Below are 20899 nucleotides of genomic sequence, written 5' to 3' on the forward strand. Positions count from 1 at the left end.
CTGGGTTCATTCCCAAACCCCTCCTTTGTGGCCTCTGTGTGGGGCCGGCTGTGCTCCGCTTTGCTCCCCAAACCTCTCTGTCTGCCTCTGCCTGGGGTTGGTTTTGCATAAAGGCTGACTTGTGCCTACAAGCCTGGAGAGAAGGATCACAAAGAGGAGGAAAAAAAGAGAACTATTTAAAAGGAGAGCTGGAATGTAAAAGCAAACAGTGGGCTGAGAGAGTGCTTTTAGTGCTGCTGGAGCATCACACCCTCGGGGAGGGGAGCACCACTTGCGCAGGGCTCTGCTGGCACAGTTGGTGCTGGGGCAGAAGCCAACAGGAAGGATTTTTGCTCAGCGTTGGCTCCGGGCTCGCAGGGAGCAGCTCTGCGGGGCATACAGCAATGGGGCATCCGTGGGTTTCTCATCCCTCCTTCAAATATGTTTCCTTTTGGGTACCCACATCAGGTTTCAGGGCTCGATGCCCATTGTTTGCTACCTGTGCTTTATGGAGGAGATAAGATTCAGCCCCAGACAGATTGCGCAAGGAGCGAGCGACACCTTTTCTTATCCCTTATCAGCACTGTCAACACGTTTTTATGTGCTCCACATCCTGTCTCTGATTTGTGCTTGTCTCTTTCCTGGTGATCGGGGAGGTGAGAGCCGCGCTCCAGTGGTCCATCCTGCTTCTCCCCTCCATAATCTGTTTCCTGGTGACACCCCAAAGCCCACAGCAGACGCCCGCTGCAGCCTCGTGCTGTGGCTGCTGTCTGTGCTGCCGTGGGGCTGTCACCCTCCCCATGGGGACGTGACATCCCTCGGGCGGTGGCTGCGGTGCAGCCCTGGGTGATGAATGCTGCAGCGCAAGCACCTCCACACCCTGCTGGGCGATGTGCCAAGGGCAGGTTGTGCTCTGGGGGGGTATAGTCGGGCTGGAGGTGCCCATCTGCGTGGCACAGAGCTGGAGCCATCCTTGAGAGCAGTGAGGTTTCCTGTGGGTGATCCCCAGATCTTCTCCCCGTGGTGAGTTGATCCATAGGGATGCACTGTGCCACCGCTCGCTGGCATTTGCAATGCAAAGGGGTAAGTAACCAGGAACCGTGCGGCAAACTTGTGCAGCCCTCTGCACCTGCTGGCTTTCCCATGCAAGATGCTTCTGCATCCGCAAAGCCAGTGGGACACTCAGGCGATCGCTGCCATGAGCCGGGGCTGTGCTTACAGCTCACCACGGTGCTGCTGGCACCAAGGGTCAGTGGTTGGAGCGCTCTGTGGTTTGCAGTGCGCTCTCATCTGTAGGGCGGAAGCTCCTCAGGATCCCTCATTAATGGCTTTTATTATCTCGGGGGGAAACCGGCTGTAGAAATGGGACATTTTTTGAATGCAGGTCAGGGAGACTTGGGTTTAAATGGGAACGGACCTGCAGAGCTTGGTGGCACTGCCGGTTTGGAGGTGCAGATGGGTCCTTTGCTCCTCCCTGTGGGATCTCTTGGGGGAAGCTTTTCCTGTGCTGGATTTGGGGGTCGCACCCATGGGTTACGTGGGATATTAGGAGCAATTTCCTCTCAGGGTGGGCGGTGCTGCACTGTGCAGCTGCCAGCGGGGGGTCACCAACCCCGGGGGCATTCAGGAACCGTGGGGATGTGGCACTGAGGGATGTGGGCAGTGGGCACGGTGGGGTGGGCTGGGGATCAGGGGGCTCTTTTCCGGCCTCAGTGATTCCCTGACCCACACCTCTCTCCCTCCAACCCAGGTGAGCGGCAGTGGCTGCGATGAGAGCTCCGGCCCTCGGCTGATGCCTGCCCTGCTGATAAAGATGATCAATAAGTCCCGTGAGTCCTCGCTGTGCACACTGCCAGCCCCTCTCCTGTGGGTGCCCTCCGGGCCGGGGGCTGCTTGGTGGTCGCTCTGGTGGGGTTACGGCATTGGGGCTGGGGTGGAGCCGGGGGGTGGGCGAGCTTCGTGCCCCCATCTGCTGATCCCCACGAAGTGGGCTTTCTTTTCTCTCCTTTCTCTACCCACCCAGTGGGGGCTCAGCACCCCATAGAATCCCCTCTCCGTGCTGGTATGGGGTTGGGGGGGGGTCGGATTGGGCCTTCATCCCCTCTCTATGCACACACCATGCAGGCATCCGCGTCTTTTTCTGCCCCGGGCACCGTTAGGGACGCGGTGCGGGACGCGGGGAGGGGATGGCGGCTGGGATTGGGATCGCGGAGGTCTTTTTCACCGCCTGCGATGCCCCCGAAGCCTCTGAGCGGCACCGCTCCTCCCCGGGCTGTGGGTGCGGATGTTCGGGGCGCGGGAGCCGAGCCGCTCTCCGATGCTGACACCCAGCGGCCACGCGGAGTGCTTCGCTCAGGGATGCGGGGCAGAGCCGCGCGCTGCACGGGGAGCCCTCGAGGGGGAAAGTCCTTTCGGGAGGGGAGGATGTGGTGCGCTGTATGGATGCGAGCGCCCGTCTTCCCCTGCGCCCCTTTCCGTGCCGTCTGTTCTCGAGGTTCCCACACCCCCATTCCCTGCTTCCCTCCCCTGTGCTGAAGCGCTTCTCTTGGCTCACAGGAGGGAAGATACTGGGAGTGCTGGCGCTGTTTCTGGTCATGGTGTGGTACTCGATATACCGGGAGGACAGGTGTGTACGTCCCCGGGGGTGCGCTTTGCGGGGCGGCCGATCCCATCCCTGGCAGAACACGGGCCGGGTACCCCACAGCTCGTGTGGTGTTTGCACAGCCAATGGGGGCGAGCAGCAAAAACAACTCCCTGCTTTTCCCGGGGGAAAGAATGGGCACGGCTTTTAATCTCTCCCCTTGCAGCTTTTATTTTCCTGTGCAAGAAAACAAGACCGTATGTCCCATTGGGGAGGTGGAGAGGAAGGCAGCACAGCTCATCGGGAAGTGAGTAATGGGAGAGGGTCCCTGGGGCACCTCGGCCAGGACCCCATCCCTCAGCCTCACCCCCCCCCGCTCCTTGCAGCTACACGAGGGACCGCCCGCTCTTCCTGCAGCTGAAGGATTACTTCTGGGTGAGGACGCCGTCGCTCTATGAGCTGCCCTACGGCATCAAAGGCAGCGGTGAGCCCCCGCCTCCCCGAGCGCGGGGTGGGCGTCTGTCTGTCTGTCCGTGGGTGTCTGCTTCCCTATTTGTGGCCCCTACAAAAGTGGGGGCGCATTTAATGGATCCCCAGGTGTGGAGCGTGGGGGGTTAGCGGCCATGTGGGGATGGGGTGGGCACTGTTGTGCTGCTGGGGCTGTCGTCACCTTCCCGTTGCTGTTGCTTTGCAGAGGATGTCCTCCTGCGCCTGCTGTCGGTCACCAGTTACTCACTGCCTGAGAGCATCCAGAGGTAACACAGTGGGGGTTACCCCTGGGGGTGGAACATTTGCATGTGGAGTTGTGCAAAGGCATCAACAGAGACGGGGCCGGCTTGGCCACCTGGGGAGCAGGGATGGTGCATGGGGAGCTTTGCAGTGTAGTCAAGGCGGGGCTGAAACCCCTCTGAGGTTAAAGACTTGATCGTTTCTGAGCACATCTGGCTCAGGTGCTGCTTTTCTCCCACAGCCTGAAGTGTCGGAGGTGCGTGGTGGTGGGCAACGGGCACCGGCTCCGCAACAGCTCCATGGGGGACACCATCAACACCTACGACGTGGTGATCAGGTACAGCCCTGGGCGTCCCTGTGGGCCACCCATCCCTGCCCAGTGCCACCGGCAGCTGCCTGCCACGTGTCACTCATCACCCATTGAGCAACATCTCCGTGCCCCAGGCTGAACAACGCGCCGGTGCACGGCTATGAGCAGGACGTGGGCTCCAAGACCACCATGCGGCTCTTCTACCCCGAGTCAGCCCATTTTGACCCCCAGGCAGAGAACAATCCGAACACGCTGCTGGTGCTGGTGCCCTTCAAGCCCGTGGACTTCCAGTGGATGGAGGCCATCCTCAGCGACAGGAAGAGGGCAAGTGTGATGGGAAACCACTAACCACAGGGCCAGCCCTGTCCCTGGCGGCTGCGCCTTCACCCCAGCACTATGGGGGATTCACCTCTTAGTAGGAGGTCTCCATCCTCTTGCAGGTTCGTAAAGGGTTTTGGAAGCAGCCCCCACTGATCTGGGATGCCAACCCGGAGCAAGTGCGCATCCTCAACCCGTACTACATGGAAGTAACTGCTGCTAAACTGCTCAGCCTCCCCATGAAGCAGCCAAGGAAGGTCAAACAGGTAATGGCATGGCCTCGTGACTGCTGAGCATCTCTGTGCCAAACATGTTGTGTATGTGTGGGATTGTTAATGGGTTTCAACCCAACAGAAGGATGCTGCTGGCTCCATATCCTAGAGGAGGTTTGGGTTTTGGGATTCTCCCCATGGCTTCTTCATCTTTCCCCCAGAAACCAACCACGGGGCTGTTGGCCATCACCTTGGCTCTCCACTTCTGCGACCTGGTGCACATTGCAGGCTTTGGGTACCCTGACTCGGCCAACAAGAAGCAAACCATCCACTACTATGAGCAGATCACACTCAAGTCCATGGCTGTAAGTGTCCCCCTCCTGTGCCTGTCCCTCGGCTTGGGGTACAGCTCTGGTTTCACCCCCTCCTGCTGTCTCACAGGCCTCGGAGCACAACATCTCACATGAGGCGGTGGCCATCAAGCGCATGCTGGAGCTGGGCCTGGTCAAGAACCTCACCTACTTCTGAGGGCAATGGGGCTGCGCAGGAACACGTCCCCACCTCGGAGCCCGCAGTGGTCCTGGAGGAGCCGGTGTCACTGAGCTCCCCACCATGCTGGTGGCAGTATGGGGGCCATGCCAGCTTGCTGACCCCGGGGGTGCAGGGAGCCCCTTAATGGGGACTTTTCATATGGAAACACTGAAACTAGTGAGGACCTGGGAGGGATTCTGGGGAGGATGGAGGGGACCTTCCCCCAGCAGGTCTGGGGGGCCACGGCAGGGTGCACTGGAGCCCCTCTCTTCCCTTGGATACTCTTGCATTTGGGATGAGGAATCTGAGGAGGGGCTGATGTGGGGGTCCTGGGGTAGTCCTCTGTGGGTAGGAGGCAGAGTCGCAGCCTCCTCCCAGCTGAGCACCCCAAATATTTAATTCCTCCCTTCTCCCCCCCCCTCCTTTTTTTTATTTTCTTTTTACATGTTGGCCCAGCCCCATGCCTTAGTGCTGGTGTGGGGGGTCAGCCCTGCAGCATCCCTGGGTGGCCCACGGGGGGTGTGGGGGCGACACAGTGGTGCAGATTAATTTAATTAATTTAAAAGATTATTTATCATGGGGCCTCCCCCCCTCTGTGGCCTTGTGCAGGGGGGGCTTTTGGCTCTGGGGGTGCTGGGAGGGCTCCCTCCTCCCCAAAGGTGCCTTTTGTCCCACCATGGGCGCCTTGCTCACATGGGATCCTGCATCCCCCAGGATTTGGGGAAGGGGGGCCATGGGACCCATGGACCTTGGGGTGTTGGGGGGCTCCTGCTGGCACCCAATAAAGGTCCTGGTGCGTCTGGGCTGGGTGTTCCATGCTGGGGCTGGAGTGGGGGTGAGGGAGTGACTGAGACCCCACTCTTGCCCTGCTGTGTGACTGTGTCTCCTTGTCCTCACATGTCCCTGTGCCCAGTCCCAGTGTCCCTGTGTTCATGTCCCCATGCACATGTCCATGTGTCCCTGTGTGTATGCTGTGTCTCCAAGTCCCCAAGCCTAGTGACCCCCCCAAGTGTGTCCCTCTGCCCTGAGCCCCAACCTCGTGACTCCAGGCACTGTCCCTATAGCCATGTTGCCATGTCCTCATGTTCCATGTTCTTGACTCCATGTCCCTGTGTGTGTGTCCCTAAGTACACTTATCCCCTTGTGCCCTGTGTCCCAGCACCCATGTCCCCTCCCTACCTGCTGGGTCCTTACCTGCTGTGTCCCCAGCACGTTGTCCTGGCTCCTGCGTCACCAGTGGCACTGCCCTGGCTGTGGCTGTCTCCATGCCTCAGTTTCCCCATCCATCGGCCAGCCCCTGAGCCCACCTTCCCCGTGGCCCCACCACCAAGATCCCGTTGGGGTCACACAAGGATAAGTGACCCAAAAGATGCTGCCATCCTAGTCTTCATCGCGGTAAGGCCACCAGCCCAGGCTTGCCACGAGAAACACCTCTTGTATTGCCCGCGATACAGCGCGGTGAGGCCCTTCCCGGGGCGCTCGGGGGGGTCCCTGTCCCCGCTGGCGTGTTCCCCCCCACCCCAAATCCCCCACGATGGGACCCCCCAAAACGGACTCTATAATTATGGACACCGAACACCAAGAAGGAAGGAAAGGAGCTGGGTGGGGGCAAGTGGAGCGGTGGGGTGGGCACGGGGACGGCGGTGTCCCCAGGCCCTATGTCCTCAGCGGGGTTGTGCTCAGCCCCATCGCCCCACTCTTGGGTCCTGATTCCAGCATCACTGTCCCAGCAGAGGGTCCACAGCCCCATGGGGACCGCATCGTCCCCCGCGGTTCAAACGTGCGTCTGCATCCGCCTCTGCAGGGGCCGGCTGGGGTCCGAATTTTGGGACGAAGACTGGGAATGGTGGGAGGAGGAGGCGGAGGCTTTGCTGGCCTTGTCGAACTGCACGTAGCCGTCCTGCTTGCCGCTGCTGCTGATGCTGCTGTCGCACTGCGTGTCGAGGAAGGAGCTGCTGTCGCTCATGGAGCCGCGCTGGAACTCGCGCTCACACAGCTCGATGGAGCTGCTGCCCATGCCCAGCACGAAGCGCTGGCTGTAGTCGTAGAGGCGGCTCTGCCCGCTCAGCGTGCTGTAGATGTTGGTGAAGGACATGCCCGTGGGCACGCGCTGCTTGCCGGCCGGCCGCAGGTCCGCGGGGCAGCCCGACAGCGAGATGGTGGGTGTGGAGTGGTGCTCCTTGAAGGTGTTGACGCTGTAGTAGCCGTTGGTGGGGTCCTGTGGGTGGGTGGGGGCTATTGGTGGGGTCACCCCAAATGCCTTCCATCTCACTGGGGCACCCCACACTACCCTACCCGCACCCCAACACCATGAGTTCCCCAAAAGGGAGTAGATGGCAGTGCTGGTGGTACCCCAGCATCCCACCCAGCATGGAGACAGAGTGACATGGGAGGCTGCACCAGGGCAGGCAGCCTGGAGGGGATGGGGGACGGGGTGGACGGGGGGGTGGCTGTGTCCCGGGGCTCACCTTTAGGTTTTGGAACTCCTTCTCCTCCTCTTTGAGCACCTCGAGCTGCTTCAGCACCGAGTCCTGCTGGAACTCACCCCGGTCCATCTGGGGAAGGAGCGGGCAGACGTCAGCACCCCGAGTGCCTGTGTTGGTCCCTCTGCTCCGGACCAGGGGGCTCAGCCAGAGCTGTGGCTGCAAAGCACTCTGATCCCTGCCCAGAGAAACCACCACCTCTCTTTTTCCTTTATTTTCCCTCTTTTTCTGCATTCTCATCCTTTCCTCCCAGTCTGAACCTGGCTGCTCAACAACTTAAAAAAAAAAAAGAAAAAAGAGAAAAAAAAATCCCAGCTGGCTTTTTGGCATAGACCCGGTGCCATAATTAATGTGAAAGCCTTGATTACTTTTTTCTTAATCCCCAACTTTGGCTCTTCTCAAAACATGTGAGTCCCAGAGGGTTCTGCTCCGTGCTGACGTGGGCTGTGCTGCGCCGGGATCCTGCACCTCTCCACCTCATTACTTCCTCTTTTGAAGGCTGACCACAATCGGAGGCAAGGTATGCATTAATTACACGCTGCCTTTAATTACCCTTCCTCCAGAAAGGTGGGGCTGTGCAGGCTGGTTAATTACCGGCCAATTTCTCTGCTGCCTTTTATCTCAGCTCGCATCGATCGCATCGCTCCGGCCACTGGAATTTGGGCACGGAGCCCCAGTGCTGTGCCCCAGAGGGCTCACTCTCCTGGTTTTATTTTTTCCCCTTTTTAAAAAGGTAAGTGGTTGTGGAAATGTACCCTCCAGCACTTTCTGTTCATCTTCTGAAAGCCTTTGATGCAGCTATTAAATGCAATAAATTAAAGTACCTGAGTTTTGCTTGGAAGAAAGAATGCCCGTGAGATGGAATGGGAGCAGCCCATCCAGAGCTGCTGTGCCTACAGCACCGGGCCCAGGGACAGCCCAAAGGCTTTCCCAGGGAGAATCTGATCCTGTCTGGAGGTGCCATGGACCTGGAATGGGACAGTGGTGTGGCACCAAAAGATGAGCCCCAGTGGCACCTTGTGATGCTACAGCCCATCATAGAATCATAGTCATTAAGGTTGGAAAAGACCACCACATCCCCCCTGGGTGAGCAGCGTTTCCCATCCCAAGGCTGGAATGCTCCCACTGCCCTCACCCTCTTCCCCTTCCCTCTGGGCTGCAGTGGGATGTAGTACAGAATAGAATCATAGAATAGGATCACCGAGGTTGGAAAAGCCCTCTGAGATCCTCCAGTCCAACCATCTGCCCACCACCAGCATTTCCCACTAACCCACATCCCTCCGTACCACATCCAAACTCTTCTGCAGCACCTCCTGGGCAATGGACCCCATCCCTCCCTGTTATCCAACCTGCGCAACTTGAGGCCACAACCCATACCTCAGGTTGCATTGGGATGCGCTATGTGGCTATGGGCTGTGATGCTGCATCCCTGCTGTGCCGTGCCTCAGTTTCCCCTGCTGCAAAGCTGCCCCGTTGCAGATCATCACCCCGGGTTTTCTACACTGCTTCCTAAAGCTTTGAGGGGACTCCTCAAGGTTGTGCACAGCCCAGAAATAGTGCCTAATTATTAACAGTGCTCCCTAATCCGCCACGTGCTGAGCGCTCCGCAAAATGGCACTGCTTTCATCTGGGCTGGAGGATCCCACAGAGTGGATATTGAATCCTTTGGATTCGTTACAGGAGACAATAGGGTTTTAATGGGGACTCCCCATGGTCGGGTCCCAGCGTGGCTGTGGGTGTGCCGATGTGATTGCATGGCACCGCACACTGAAGTGGATGCTCTGTTTGCTTTCTGGCCTCTTTGGGCTGGCAGCCTTCCCTCCACCCATAGCGTCGGGGGATCATGCTGAGATAACGTGAGCATATGCAAATCAGCCAGCATGACGTGTCTCCTAAGGTGTTAATGAATTTACAGACGCATGAATAATTATTTGTGAAAGGCACAGTGCCGTGTAGGTCACAGATGGCTGCAGAACAACCAACACAAGTGTGATTCTCAGGGAAAAGAAAAGGGGGAAGAGAAAGCCGTGGGTTAGTGGGTATGGTGGGGGCGGACTCGATGATCTCAGTGGTCTTTTCCAGCCCTAATGGCTCTGTGATTCCGTGTTTTGGTCAGCTCATGTTTGTCACCTACCACACAACCCAGCAAGCACCAGTGAAGGCAGCTGGCTCCCGGAGCAGCCGGGCTCACCCCACCATCACCTCCAGTTCATCCGCTCCCTGCCGCTTCTCCAGGCAAACCACCATCTGCACGTACTGCTTTGGCACTTACTGACATTTCCAGCTCCAGGAGAGCACGGTGAGGTGCTCACGCTGAGGGGAAGGAAGTCCTTACCATCAGCTGCTTGATGGTGGGGTGTTCCTCTGTCTCCCTGCCCGAGGATGGCTCCTTGTGCACGATCTCCACGCGGATGTCATTCTTGGCAGAAACCACTCCTTTCAGATCTGGGCAGAGTGAGAAGAGCTCAGCTCCAGGCAACCACACACCCCCAGGGCCCACCCTGCCCCAGCCCAGCAGGCAGAGCTGTGCCCAGAAGGTCCCCTGCAGCCGTGGGGCGCAGCTACAGAAGGGAAAGGCCAAGCGATGGACGGAGCGCAGGCAGCGCTTCGGGTGTGAGGACAAACACAGCTCCGCTCTCACGCAGCTGCCCTGAAGGTGTCAGGCATGCTTTGAAGAAGTTCTTTTCAAAAAACTAGGCGAGCAGTGGGAGGAGAAACAGCAGCGCAGAGCTGAGGTGAAAACGGGATGGATGTGAACGTGAGACCCGAGCAGCCCTCAGCTCAGTGCCCATGCTCTGAGTCTCCATCCTGGGTTCACCCCATCTCCTTCCCTCAGCATCGCTCTGCCCACAGCCAGCTGCCCTACGCCTCAGGGTTGTGCTGAGAGGCCCCTGTTACTTTCTTGTGCCTTTGTTTTAGGCTGGGATGATGCTCCCGGTGCAGGAGCCTCTGTATTTAATCACAGCGAAAAGCTAATTACTGTCTTGCACGTCCTCCCCCAGGAGTGCTCCCCTTAAATAACACCAGGCCGTTATGTCACCAACGGTACAACACCAGATGTGCCATAAAGCCTTTTTTCCCTTTCTTTTCCAGAAAACAAACGGCCTCCAGCCTCCATCCTGCTGCGTCCTCAGCAGGAGATGCCATCCCAGAGTTACGGTCGGTCTCTGCGTCCCTCCCGCAGGGATGCTCTGTTTGCAGGCTGTTGTTTAACTGATGCCACAGAGCTCTGAAATTTGTCCTGAGAGAAGAATCTGCAGCAGCCAGGTGCAAAATGAGTCCTCACCGCAGAGAAGCACTCTGCTGTCTCTTTACCTCTGACCTCACTGTGATGGAACTGATGCCAACACGATGCCCCAGGTGCTGGGGAATTCTGATCGAGGGGAGGATGAGGAGGGGATGACAAAGGGGGAAAACCAGCAGTGCTCCCTACCCCTCAATGGGAGCATGGTTGGCCTTTGCATTCAGCCATCTGCATTCGCCCTGCACTTACTTCGCTGGGAGCGGGCACAGCAGAAGGCGACGATGGTGGCCATCAGCACCAGGAATGCCACGCCGGCCCCCACGGCCACCCCGATGATCACCGCCATCGGCACCGACTCTGCAAGAGGAAGGACAGCACAGATGAGTGGGGCTGAAGGCAATGGGCGGCTCTCCCCAGCTCAGGACCCCTCCCGGCCATCAGCTCAGTGGTAGGGAGGATTGGGGTCCTTTCCCGCTCCCCCTGCAGCACAGTGTCCCTGTGGGTGGTGGGAGCCCAGGGGGCGCAGTGTGCAGCTCTGCCATGTGCTGCAACTGGGGCAGCGCTGACCTCTCTGTGCCTCAGTTTCCCCTGTGTGCAGGGAGGAGGGAGCCAAGGAGGTGGTTGCTTCCAAGGGGGCCACGTTGTTTGTCGGATGAATGGCTGCCTCTCAAGTGCTGTGGGTGCAAAGTGCAAAAGAAGACAGCCTGGTGATATTGCTAAGAAAGAGAAATGGCATCAGAGCTGGCCGGGAGAGAGGTTGCACGGAGGGATGGAGATGGGCACCAGCACCATGGGCAGAGGTGAGAGCTGTGGGTGTGAGATACCTGGAGACAGGTTAACACAACAGCCATCAGCCCACCTCTGCCTTTGTCACCACAGGTCTCCCGTCCACTCCCCGGCCTCACTGCAGCTGGGAGGGATGGGGTGGCCATGATGGCATGAGTAGGGACCCCATTCTGCACCTGGGGGAGCTCACCGCCTCCTGCCCATGTAACCACTGCCAGGCTCCCTGTAGTTCTAAGCACCCCTTTCTAAGCCCAGAGAGAAAAAACATTTCCTGGAGCGATCAGACATGGGGATAAATATGTGCCCTGCATGATTCCCCACAGACCACACCCACGGCAAAGCCAAGGGCTGTCAGCCGGTTGCTGCTCCTGCTTGGGAGAGAGACCCAAACACCCCTCTGAGGCAGAAGAGGAGTGGGAAGGATGCTGTGTCATGGGGACATGGGGACAAAGCAAAGCCTGGTGCCCGATGGGTGGCAGCTGGGTGACAAGGGAGTGTTTCTCATCACCCTTCAGATGGAGCTCAGTTTTCTGCACAGAAATAGGAGAAATGAGTTTGTCTGGGGCAGCACCACCGGAGCGAACACCACTCATTCTGCTGGGCTGCACATACACCTCTTTTGGACCAAAAATTCCATCCTTCCCTTAAGACCTCAGGACCCCCATGGTGTAACCCCGTCTCAGGACCTGTGGAATGACACAACCCAGTGCTGCTCGAGCTGAGGCTCTCCTCACACTATAAAGAGCCTTTCAGCACACGGCTTATGCTGACACTTTTCACTTTCTGGCTCTCCTGCCTCTCCCTAGCTGTGCCACCTGTCCCTTGAGCCAGGCCATTGGTGACATGACACACGGCACTGTTCTGCTCCTCCCTGAGCGCTCAGCACTGAGGGTTTCCTGAGCAAACAGACAAGGAAGTGAGTGCCCTGCTGCAAACTGCCCCAGCAGCATCCAGCTGAACGGCAGCAAGGTGCTGGCACTTTTCCAGGTGACCTGATGCCACGCTCCTGCCAAAGGCAGTGACTCATCGTGGGGCTTTTGGAAGTGTTTGGCTCTCTGGGAGATATGGACCAGAAAGGTGAGGAGGGAGAGGTGAGGGGGCAGCTCAGCACGGCCGTCCCTTTGCTGCAGGTGGCGGCTGTGCGTTATCACGCCCTGCAGTGGGGCTGTGCTGGGGCACAGAGAGGCAGGGCAGCTCGCTATGGAGCAGAGCGGGACCGGAGCCCCCGGCTCCCCATCCCCTGCCCTGCGCTGCACTACACCCCCGCCGGGAGGAGGACGCCAGCTCCTCAGGCGTGGTGACGGCTGGGGACAATTCGTATTCACCGTCAGCTCAGCATTTCCGTACCTGCTTGCATACCAGCTCCTGATTTCATTTCCGTACCTGTTTGAAAATAAAGCAAGTGTCCACAGCCGTGCACAGCCCAGGCGCCCACATCAGCCTTCGGAGCGCCTCCTGCTCCCAGCGCACGGCCCCATGGAGGGGCTGGCCACCCCACGGCGTCCCCCTGCCCGCCGCAGGGATGTCCCCGAGTGGGGACCCCCGGCCAACACTGAGCGCTCCCGCCGGCTGGCAGCCGACCCGGAGAAACCGCTGGCTGTGTTTGTGTTGGAAGAAGCCCAAGGCTAATTTTAAGGGGTTCATTTAGCTCTGATTTAATCTGGACGGCAGCCTTGTCTATAAATCACGGCTTAATGAGAGCAATCCACCTGCCTGCCCTGGCATTTAATAAAATAGAAGAGGACTGGAGGCCCTCCAGGAGCTGAACGAGCCACCTAGAGCCACATCCCTCCCTTGCCATGGAGAGCCCCTGGCCACCCTGAGACCCCCTGAGGGCTGCAGGTCTAGAAGGAGCAGCTGCTCCCATTTCCCTGTGGCTATAAATGATGCTGCAGGTGGATGGGCATCACCTCGCATTGTGGCTGGGGAGCGCAGAGCTGGCCAATGCCCCGTCTCCAGTAAGAGAGGCAAAGTGGGGCTTTCCCCACCTCCTACCCCTCTTCCAGGAGTTGGGACCCTCAGGGTGCGCCTCCTCCATCCTTCCTCTCAGACATCCCAACAGCATTATGGAGCACCTGCTGCCCCCGCAGCCCCGCGCCAGCAGTGCCCACCTTGCTCCTTGAGCCGGATGATCTCCGTGTCAGAGCCAAAGCTGTTCCACGCGGTGCAATTGTAAATGGTTTGGAAATCGGCACGGACAATATTGCTGATGGTCAGCGTGGAGATGACCCCCTCGTCTGTGCTGACTGTCTCCACCGTGTAGCGCCCCGAGGTCCCGGACTCCAGGACGTTCTCCTTCCAGGACCAAGCCTGCCAAGCAACAGTAGGGTCAGCCCGAGGCGGGCGCTTTGCCCACCTTTGGGGCTCCCTGTGCCATGACTAAACCCCATGGCTCTCTGCTCTGGGTACTACTCACAATGCGGTCGGGCGGAGGGGTGCTGCGGATGAAGCACTTGATCTGTCCCTTCTGGCCATGCAGGGCGTGCTGCGTCTGCGTGCTGGAGATGATGGGTGGCCCTGCAGGAGAGAGGAGAGGGATTGGTGACAACAAGAGGAAGCAAGTCACACCTGGCTGAGGTTGGCACTGCCACATGTGTGCAGAGGGTCCAATGACAAACCAGGACCTCAACTCCAATAAACATCACCACTGACTGACACCAGCTGCTGCCCTCTCCATGCCTTGAAGCTCAGAAAGGAATGCCTGGTGCGTAATTCAGGAGATGCAACCCAAGGGCCCCAGAACCCTCCCACGTGGGAAATTCAGTCTCGGGAACCAAGGATCAGAAAAGGGAAATATCAACCAGCACCCACACTGCACCCTACAGTCACCCCCAAAAATACACCTGCTTTCTTTAATGCTCTGCAGGCGCTTTGTGCGCAATGTTGGATGCTGAGAGCACAAGGATGTGGGGTGCTCAGCCCCACCGAAACATCCCTGTCCTCCTTCGTGGAAGAACAGTAAGAGGAAAGCGGTCAGAGATAGGAGCATGGCCTGGAGGCTCTCACCCCAAGGGAGCAGCAGCAGAACTGCAATCCTAATTGCTCTCTATTAGACTCTTAATTACAGCAGATTTACATTTCTATGAGTGGCTTGCTGCTGGCAGAAAAGAGAAGGGATGCAGGCAGGAAGGCAAGGGGCAGTGCTGCTGGTTCTCACCATGTCACAGTTCAGCTGTTCTGGATGCTGGCTCCGGGTTGTGGCTCTTGTTTTTCAGGAATTCATTAGGCTCATTGGAAAACACAGCCTTGCCATCACACCTACCTGCAGTCTGGCCATATGCAAACATGCTGCAGGGCTGAACTCTCCCCTTTGGTGCATCCAGTTGCCCATTGACATTGTCCCTTCTGCACCAAAGTTTCACCATCCCTAAACAACCCCCGCAGCAATGCAGCCATATCCTTCCTTTGCAGTGATGTTATAAGGAAAACCAGAGGCCAGCAATGCCACATTTCCACCATCCAAGGGAAAGGGGCCCAGTGACTGCCCACCAAATCCAGGTGCTGTGCCCTCAGGCTGTGATTGCTGCAGCAGGGACAGAGCTGGCTTCAAACATGGTCTGGACACTCAATGCATCTGGCACATCTGGAAGCATCTGCACATCTGGATGCACCGCAGACAGGCAGTGCTTGTGGAGTGATGGGTACTGGCAGATACGGCTGAAACAGAAGGACAGGACTTGTTTTCCAAAGGTTGGCTGTAAGGGCCATCACTGCGTGATACTGGAAACTTTTCCGCCTCTTTTAATAGATAAAAAAGACATTTTGTTGTTGCTTTCTGCCAAGTCTTCTCTGAGATGTCCTTAGCACGTTCCCAAGGTAAGTGTTCTCCTCCATCCCTGAAAGGGCTGGGCTGAATCCCACAGGACATCCCGAGTTGGATGGGACCGTAAGGATCACTGAGTCCAACTCCAGGCTCCACACAGAACCACCCAGAAGTCCGGAGAGTTTGGTTTATCCTTTGTTGTGCCAAGATGTTAACAGATCCCTTGAAGCTTCGGCTGTTCCAGGGGACAATAACAGAGCCCAGCCCAGCTCTGCCATACACTGAAAGTGGCGCAGGAGAGACGGTCCCATCTCCTCGGCTCACTCAGCACGTGTAGATGATGCCACTGGTGGGCAGTGAACCCAAAGCCAATGGCACCCAGAGTGGCAACAGGATGTGCAGGTCCAAATTAATGAAAAAAAGCCATCTTCTCTCTATTTCAACAGTTGCATGTTAGTTACAAATTCTGGAGGCATGCCAAGACTGGGTGACACTAGAGAAAAATGGCTTAATAATCATAAAAAGGATCATTTTCCCCAAGGAGAGTGGATTTTAAATGGCACAAATGCCAACGGCTTTGGGTTTTATTATTGCTCGAGGAGTTCAGAGTCGAAGGCTTATCATCATGATAATAGCAGATGACTAAAGACCATTTGTGAGATGAACATGCCTGGGAATAATAGTGCAGAGCTGCAGCCTCGTCGTGTTCGAGGACGGCGTTTGATTCTCCACCAGGCTCAGGCTCCCTATGAGAGCTGCCGATCCGCGGCTCGGCGTTGAGACAGCCCACCGGCAAGAGAAAGGCTTTCAACAACGTTGCTATGGATATAAATGATGGAGCTATCGGTTGTGGTTATTTTTAGTGCACTGGTGCCAATTTAGTTGCTCTGTCCTGGAGGCTCGCATAAAGAAGGCAGCTTGCTGGCTGGGGAGCATGGCAGGATGGCCCCAACTTCTCCGTCCTGCTCAGGTTCATGCAAACCAAACCATCCTGGTGGAAGCATGATCGTGCAAAGCCCTGGGTTGGCTTCTGTGTGGCGAGGAGGGTGCTGTGCACACACGGGGGCTATAAATCAGCCAACCGCTGATTTATTATGGCCCCAACAGCTCCTTGCTGCCTTCTTGCCTCTCTTGCTTTGTCCCTGCCAAATTCTGCTCATTTACATAATCCTCCTGCCCACTAACGAGGCTCTGAATCATATCTGCAGCCTCTCAGGCTTGTGGCCTCCTGCCCTGGTTTAGAGGGAAGGAGGTGGGGAGGGCAGGCAGGAGCTGTGCTGCTGAGGCTGATTTGGGGGGGGGGGAATGGGGCACTGGGCACAGGCTGGGATGGATGGACGAGTGTCCAGCAGTGTCCCCACTTGGGCTGGAACTCACCCAAGACGGCCGGTGCCACTTGCCTGAATCACTGAGCTCACCGTAACAAAGCCCAGCCTGCAGAGAGAGGCACCTGGTGATCTCCAGACAACTGAATTAAAATCACTTGAGAATACGAAGTGTTCAACTTCCCCTCTCAAATGGTGGTGGAAAAAGCATTGAGAAGAATTCATGAGCTGCATCAGACACACCGTGCTGTGCCTGCAGGAGATGCTCCCTGGGATGGTCCATGCACCACCAGCAGAGTCCATCGCAGCACTGCCCTGCTGCTGTGCCGAGCATGGAATGCAGCTGCACAGCTCTTTCTCGAGACTTCCCTGTGCCTGCCGAGCGCCTGGGAGGTGTTGGGAAAGGAGAGGATTCTTTGTTTGGGTTAATTTGTTGCTTTGTTTTCTGCAAGAGACTTTAATTGTAATTAAAACCCAGCAGCCGGCGGGGAAGGAGCATGCAGGCGCCGCGGAGCTGAGCGCAAGCAGAGGCAGTGGTTGGGTTTCGCCCCCCATTGTGTTGCCCTTGGCTCCCCTCGCTGGTGTTATCCGCATTCAAAATTAATGCTGTGCTGCTTTCCCTGCTCATTTTCTTCTCTTTCTGACAGTGAGTGGGGACTGAAGCCTGCCAGTTTGTCACGCAGGTGAGAGACAATGCGAAATTCATCCCCTGCTTATACTGTGCAGCCTGCCCTGCTCCCTCCCTTCACACGAGGCACATTCAGGCAGCAATTCACCACTGGGTGCCACGGGTCCTGGCCAGGTGGCCCTCACCCTGCAGGGTGCTGCCCAGCTCCCATCAGGGTAGGGTGCACATGCTGGGGGCTCAGGGCTCTGCCTGCTCCCCCAGGTGCTGATTAGGCCGTCAGTCTTGGAGCCAGGCTCAATTCCCAGCTCTCAAGCTGTACAACACAGACAACAGAGCTCTCCGACCTTGCGAGGGTTTTGCAAGATAAATCTATTAAAGATTTAAAACGCCAACTCCCAGCTACTCAATAACCCCCCGCTGATAATCCAGAACCAAGCAGGCCTTAGATAACACCGGTATTTTTTTGCTTAACCCATGACTCTCTGAGGAAATGTATGCAAAGCCCAAAGTGCTCACAGGGTGGGAGCAGCCCCGATCCCACCAAGGCATCTCAAAACAAATATCCAAGGGCAGTATTCCAACTGTAGCGCCGTGAATGGTCACGGAATCAGAGAATCATTAAGGTTGGAAAAGACCACTCAGATCATCACATCCAACCACCCCCAGCCCATCAGCACGGCAAAGACACACCAGGACGGAATAGCAAAGGGAAGCCATTGGTACCGTTGACAGTGAGTGTCACCTCGCGCTCCCCTGCGCCCACCCGTGGGACCACGGCACGGCACACGTATTTCCCAGCATCTTCCTGGCGGACAGACTTGAGCGTCAGCTTGTTCTCATTGCTCAGGACCTGGAAGAGAGGAGGGAACTGCTCTCAGGGCGGGCGATGGGAAGTTGAGCAGAAGAGCTGGCAGCCCCCAGAGCTCTGGATGGCCGGGGGATGCTCAGCTGCCTTTGGCAAGCTGCACCCTGGGCAGCAGCAGCACCCTGCCCTCCTGCCCTGGCTGTGCAATTAACAGCTTCAGGATATCTTGATAAGTGCTGATCTGGCTGAAGCTGTCAGCACAATGCCAGCACTGGGGGCATGCAAATAATGTGGCTTTTGAGCAGTGTTTCCAATTACCCATGCTGAAAATGCACACCCTGAGGCTTATTCCTCTTGGTTAACCTCGCCTCTCTCCGTGGACTTTGCACGCTGCAGTCCCCCCACCTCCTCCTTCCTTCTCAAAATGCTCCACAGTGCCCACAGCCAAGGGCTGAGCTGAAGCTGCCCAGAGGCCCCAAGCCAGCAGAATTGGCCAAATGGAAGCTGAGAAAACAGTTCTGCGTGCTGATACATGCGGGTAAGCAGAGCGCTGGAGCATGGCTGGGGCTGTGCAGTGAGGGTCAAGAAGCCCCCATGCACGGCTCCCTGCACTGCTCTGTAAGCTTTGAGAAATGGGAACAACAGCTTTGTGGTGTGAGAGCACTGCCTGTGTACAAATCACAGTGATAACCACGAGAAACAACAGCTGCCGCTGTGGGATGGGAAGCCAACAGGGATTACAGACCCAGTGGGATTCCTTGGCTGCCTCAAGCTCTCAGCTTGCCCAAGGCTGTGATTGCAGGGGATGGCTTGTCTGAGGCTGTGATGGTTTGGGAAAAACACCCCAGCAATGAAGGCAGTGATTTCCCCATGCGTGCACCCAGTGATTGCCTTACAAGGTCACAGAATCACAGAACTTCCCAAGCTGAAAGGGCCCCATGAGGATTACTGAGTTCAGCTCCTGGCTTCACACAGAGCCACCCAAAATCAGACCACGTGTCTGAGAACACTGTCCAACTTCACCAAAGCAGGGGGGATCCATGCAGAGCCTCACATCCCACTGCCCTGCAGTGACCCTTACCACGCCTGAGCCCCGTTTCATCCAGACGATGGTGAGGGAGGGGTTCCCAGTCCAGGCGCAGTTGAAGACAGCATCAGAGCCCAGGTCAACGAGCAGGGACTGTGGTTCTGTCGCCATCCGGGGCCCAACTGCACAGAGCAGAGCAGCATTACCCCACCAGAACCCTCAAAGCAGTGCAGTCACTGCGCCAGGAGGAGCAGCAGACCCATCAGTGTTGGGGTACCAAAGGGACACAGCCATACGGGACCCCCAACCCATGGCACCCTACAACCCCGAAGACTCCAGGAAGCCTCCAGCAGGGCTGTGTGAGTCAGGAAGAGACCACAGCCCCATGCATGGAGTGAGAGCCCAACAAATCCTGCTCAGGGAAGGTGAGGTCCCCCAGCTATGACCAGCAGCTCCAGCAGATTACTCACAGTAGACATCCACAGTCCTGCTGATGTTGGTGCTGCCCAGCGCGTTGGTGACCTCACAGGAGACGGGCTCAAAGAAGAAGGTGTGGTCCACAATGGTTTCATAGAAGTCACCGGATGCTTCCTTTATCACCTGGCCTTTCTTTGCCCACCTGCAGGACAAGGAAGCAGAGTGGCATTGCACTGCTTTCCATTTGGCAGTGACAGCAGGGATGGGATGAGGACAGTCTGTGCTGGTAGGGAACACGGCGCCCCTCCCCTGCCAACCAGCACTGCTGGCATTCCCACCACAAAAGCACTATAAACCTTTTCAGCTCCGTCCTGCTTTCACCCCTTTCCCCCTTTTCTTCTTTCTATTTTTTTTCCTCCAGTGAAAAAGAACTTCATCCCTTGAAGGCAGCTGAAATAACATCACCCTGGAAAGCCAAGCTGGCATTTGCAGCTCTACAACTTGCAAATTGTCTCAGAGAACAAGCTGTCAACTCAGCACTTGAATTAAGCCGCTGTTTGCCAAACAATGAGCAAATGTGACCTAATGGGGCACCATCTGGCAACCTGCCACTCCAGCACGGGTGGAGAGAACGGGAGATGCTGTCACACAGTGCGAAACCCCATCCGCTCCTGGGAGGAAGGGAAAGAGAGTGGAGGAAAACATAATAAATCTCCCCAAAAGAATGACGGGGGCATTAGAAAGGAGAGGATGCCCCCGAGGAACTGCTGATGTTGTGCTGGGGCGGCTCTCCTGTGGTGGGATGAGTGGGGACAGGGGATGTGCTGGGCAGAGGAGAACAAACAGACAAATCCTAAAGGCCCACGAGTGTGAACCTAATGGGATGAGTAAGGGAGAGCTGTGAGGCATCACCCTGCAGCCAACAGCACAAGCGGTTCAGAAGAGAGGTATTAGCAGCACAGATGGGAGCTGGTTTGTACGCACTTATCTGCTCTCTCTTCTCATTTATCTTCACACCTCTAATGGATGCTGACTGGCCTCTCCGGCTTCCCCACGCTGCCTTCCTCCCTGGATTCCCCCTTCAATAATTAATCAAGAGATGCTGCTCAGATTTTTTTAGGGCTGTGATTGACGAGGGAAGCTCCAGGTATGGGAAAACCAGCACAAGTGACACCTTCCAGTCACTGCTCCAAAGGCAAATCGCATTTGGGTGCTGCCTTCCTCCTTCCAGCTGTAACAAAACTGAAGCTTTGCTGCACTCCTCAATGACTCTGTCCCCATCCAGGTGCACTTCCAGACTCTGCAGCCCACTTACTGCATGCACCAGACGGACAAAGCCATTTCCTGGAGTCATTAAGTTTGGAAACGACCACCGAGATCACCTCGGATCATCATTTCCTTGCAGTGATCGACAGCGCAGGACTGTGCTGCTGCCCACTGACCATGCACAGCACCGTGTTTTGCAGCAGCCCAACCTGCGCAGCTTGTGGAGGACAGGGAACACATTTCCAGAGGATAGAAGTTCTGTGGCCCAGCAGCAGCCCAGGAAAACACATGTGAAGCAACCTCACACAATGCTTTATGTGCGTGTTCAAAACCCATCGCTTCTGCAAAACTGGCTTTGCCGAGCGCAGAGATGTGTCACAAACAGCAATTTTTCGTGCTTCAGCAGAGATCAAGGTTCTTGCTCCAGTTTTCCAAGGCTTAACACTGCTAAATCAATGTGGCTGAACAAGCGGTATGGATCTTTTATAATGTCAA

General features: G+C 56.8%; 2 protein-coding genes and 1 non-coding gene across 19 annotated transcripts in view; 2 read left to right on the plus strand and 1 right to left on the minus strand.

Annotated features, from left to right (window-relative positions):
* C20orf173 (chromosome 20 open reading frame 173) overlaps positions 1–5463 on the plus strand; it is a 14615-nt gene extending 9152 nt beyond the window's left edge. For 11 of the 13 annotated variants that reach the window (XM_046903793.1, XM_046903795.1, XM_046903797.1 and 8 more), the window contains 10 exons: positions 1730–1808; positions 2536–2605; positions 2787–2867; positions 2947–3044; positions 3255–3315; positions 3531–3626; positions 3734–3923; positions 4040–4183; positions 4351–4494; positions 4571–5463. In XM_046903793.1, coding sequence (XP_046759749.1) covers positions 1730–1808; positions 2536–2605; positions 2787–2867; positions 2947–3044; positions 3255–3315; positions 3531–3626; positions 3734–3923; positions 4040–4183; positions 4351–4494; positions 4571–4657 — 1050 coding nt within the window. In that variant the 3' untranslated portion in view covers positions 4658–5463. Of the gene's footprint in view, positions 1–931; positions 1063–1729; positions 1809–2535; positions 2606–2786; positions 2868–2946; positions 3045–3254; positions 3316–3530; positions 3627–3733; positions 3924–4039; positions 4184–4350; positions 4495–4570 lie in introns of those variants that run through there. The other 2 variants (XM_046903799.1, XM_046903801.1) reach the window with 2 other exon arrangements.
* MIR12249 (microRNA mir-12249) lies at positions 2868–2930 on the plus strand. The gene has a single exon (NR_162013.1). It is a non-coding gene; the product is annotated as a microRNA mir-12249 (primary transcript).
* The window catches only part of KIRREL3 (kin of IRRE like 3 (Drosophila)), a 237302-nt gene continuing 221744 nt past the window's right edge, over positions 5342–20899 (minus strand). For 3 of the 5 annotated variants that reach the window (XM_004947961.5, XM_003642607.6, XM_015298106.2), the window contains 10 exons: positions 19192–19340; positions 18776–18903; positions 17613–17739; positions 13590–13690; positions 13285–13483; positions 12521–12556; positions 10637–10744; positions 9479–9588; positions 7129–7215; positions 5342–6878 (listed from right to left, as the gene is read on the minus strand). In XM_004947961.5, the coding sequence (XP_004948018.2) occupies positions 6435–6878; positions 7129–7215; positions 9479–9588; positions 10637–10744; positions 12521–12556; positions 13285–13483; positions 13590–13690; positions 17613–17739; positions 18776–18903; positions 19192–19340 (1489 nt within the window). In that variant the 3' untranslated portion in view covers positions 5342–6434. The remainder of the gene's footprint in view (positions 6879–7128; positions 7216–9478; positions 9589–10636; positions 10745–12520; positions 12557–13284; positions 13484–13589; positions 13691–17612; positions 17740–18775; positions 18904–19191; positions 19341–20899) is intronic. The other 2 variants (XM_040652084.2, XM_004947959.5) reach the window with 1 other exon arrangement.

The sequence above is a fragment of the Gallus gallus genome, chromosome 24 (genome assembly GCF_016699485.2).
Source record: "Gallus gallus isolate bGalGal1 chromosome 24, bGalGal1.mat.broiler.GRCg7b, whole genome shotgun sequence".
In the NCBI taxonomy this organism is placed as follows: domain Eukaryota; kingdom Metazoa; phylum Chordata; class Aves; order Galliformes; family Phasianidae; genus Gallus; species Gallus gallus.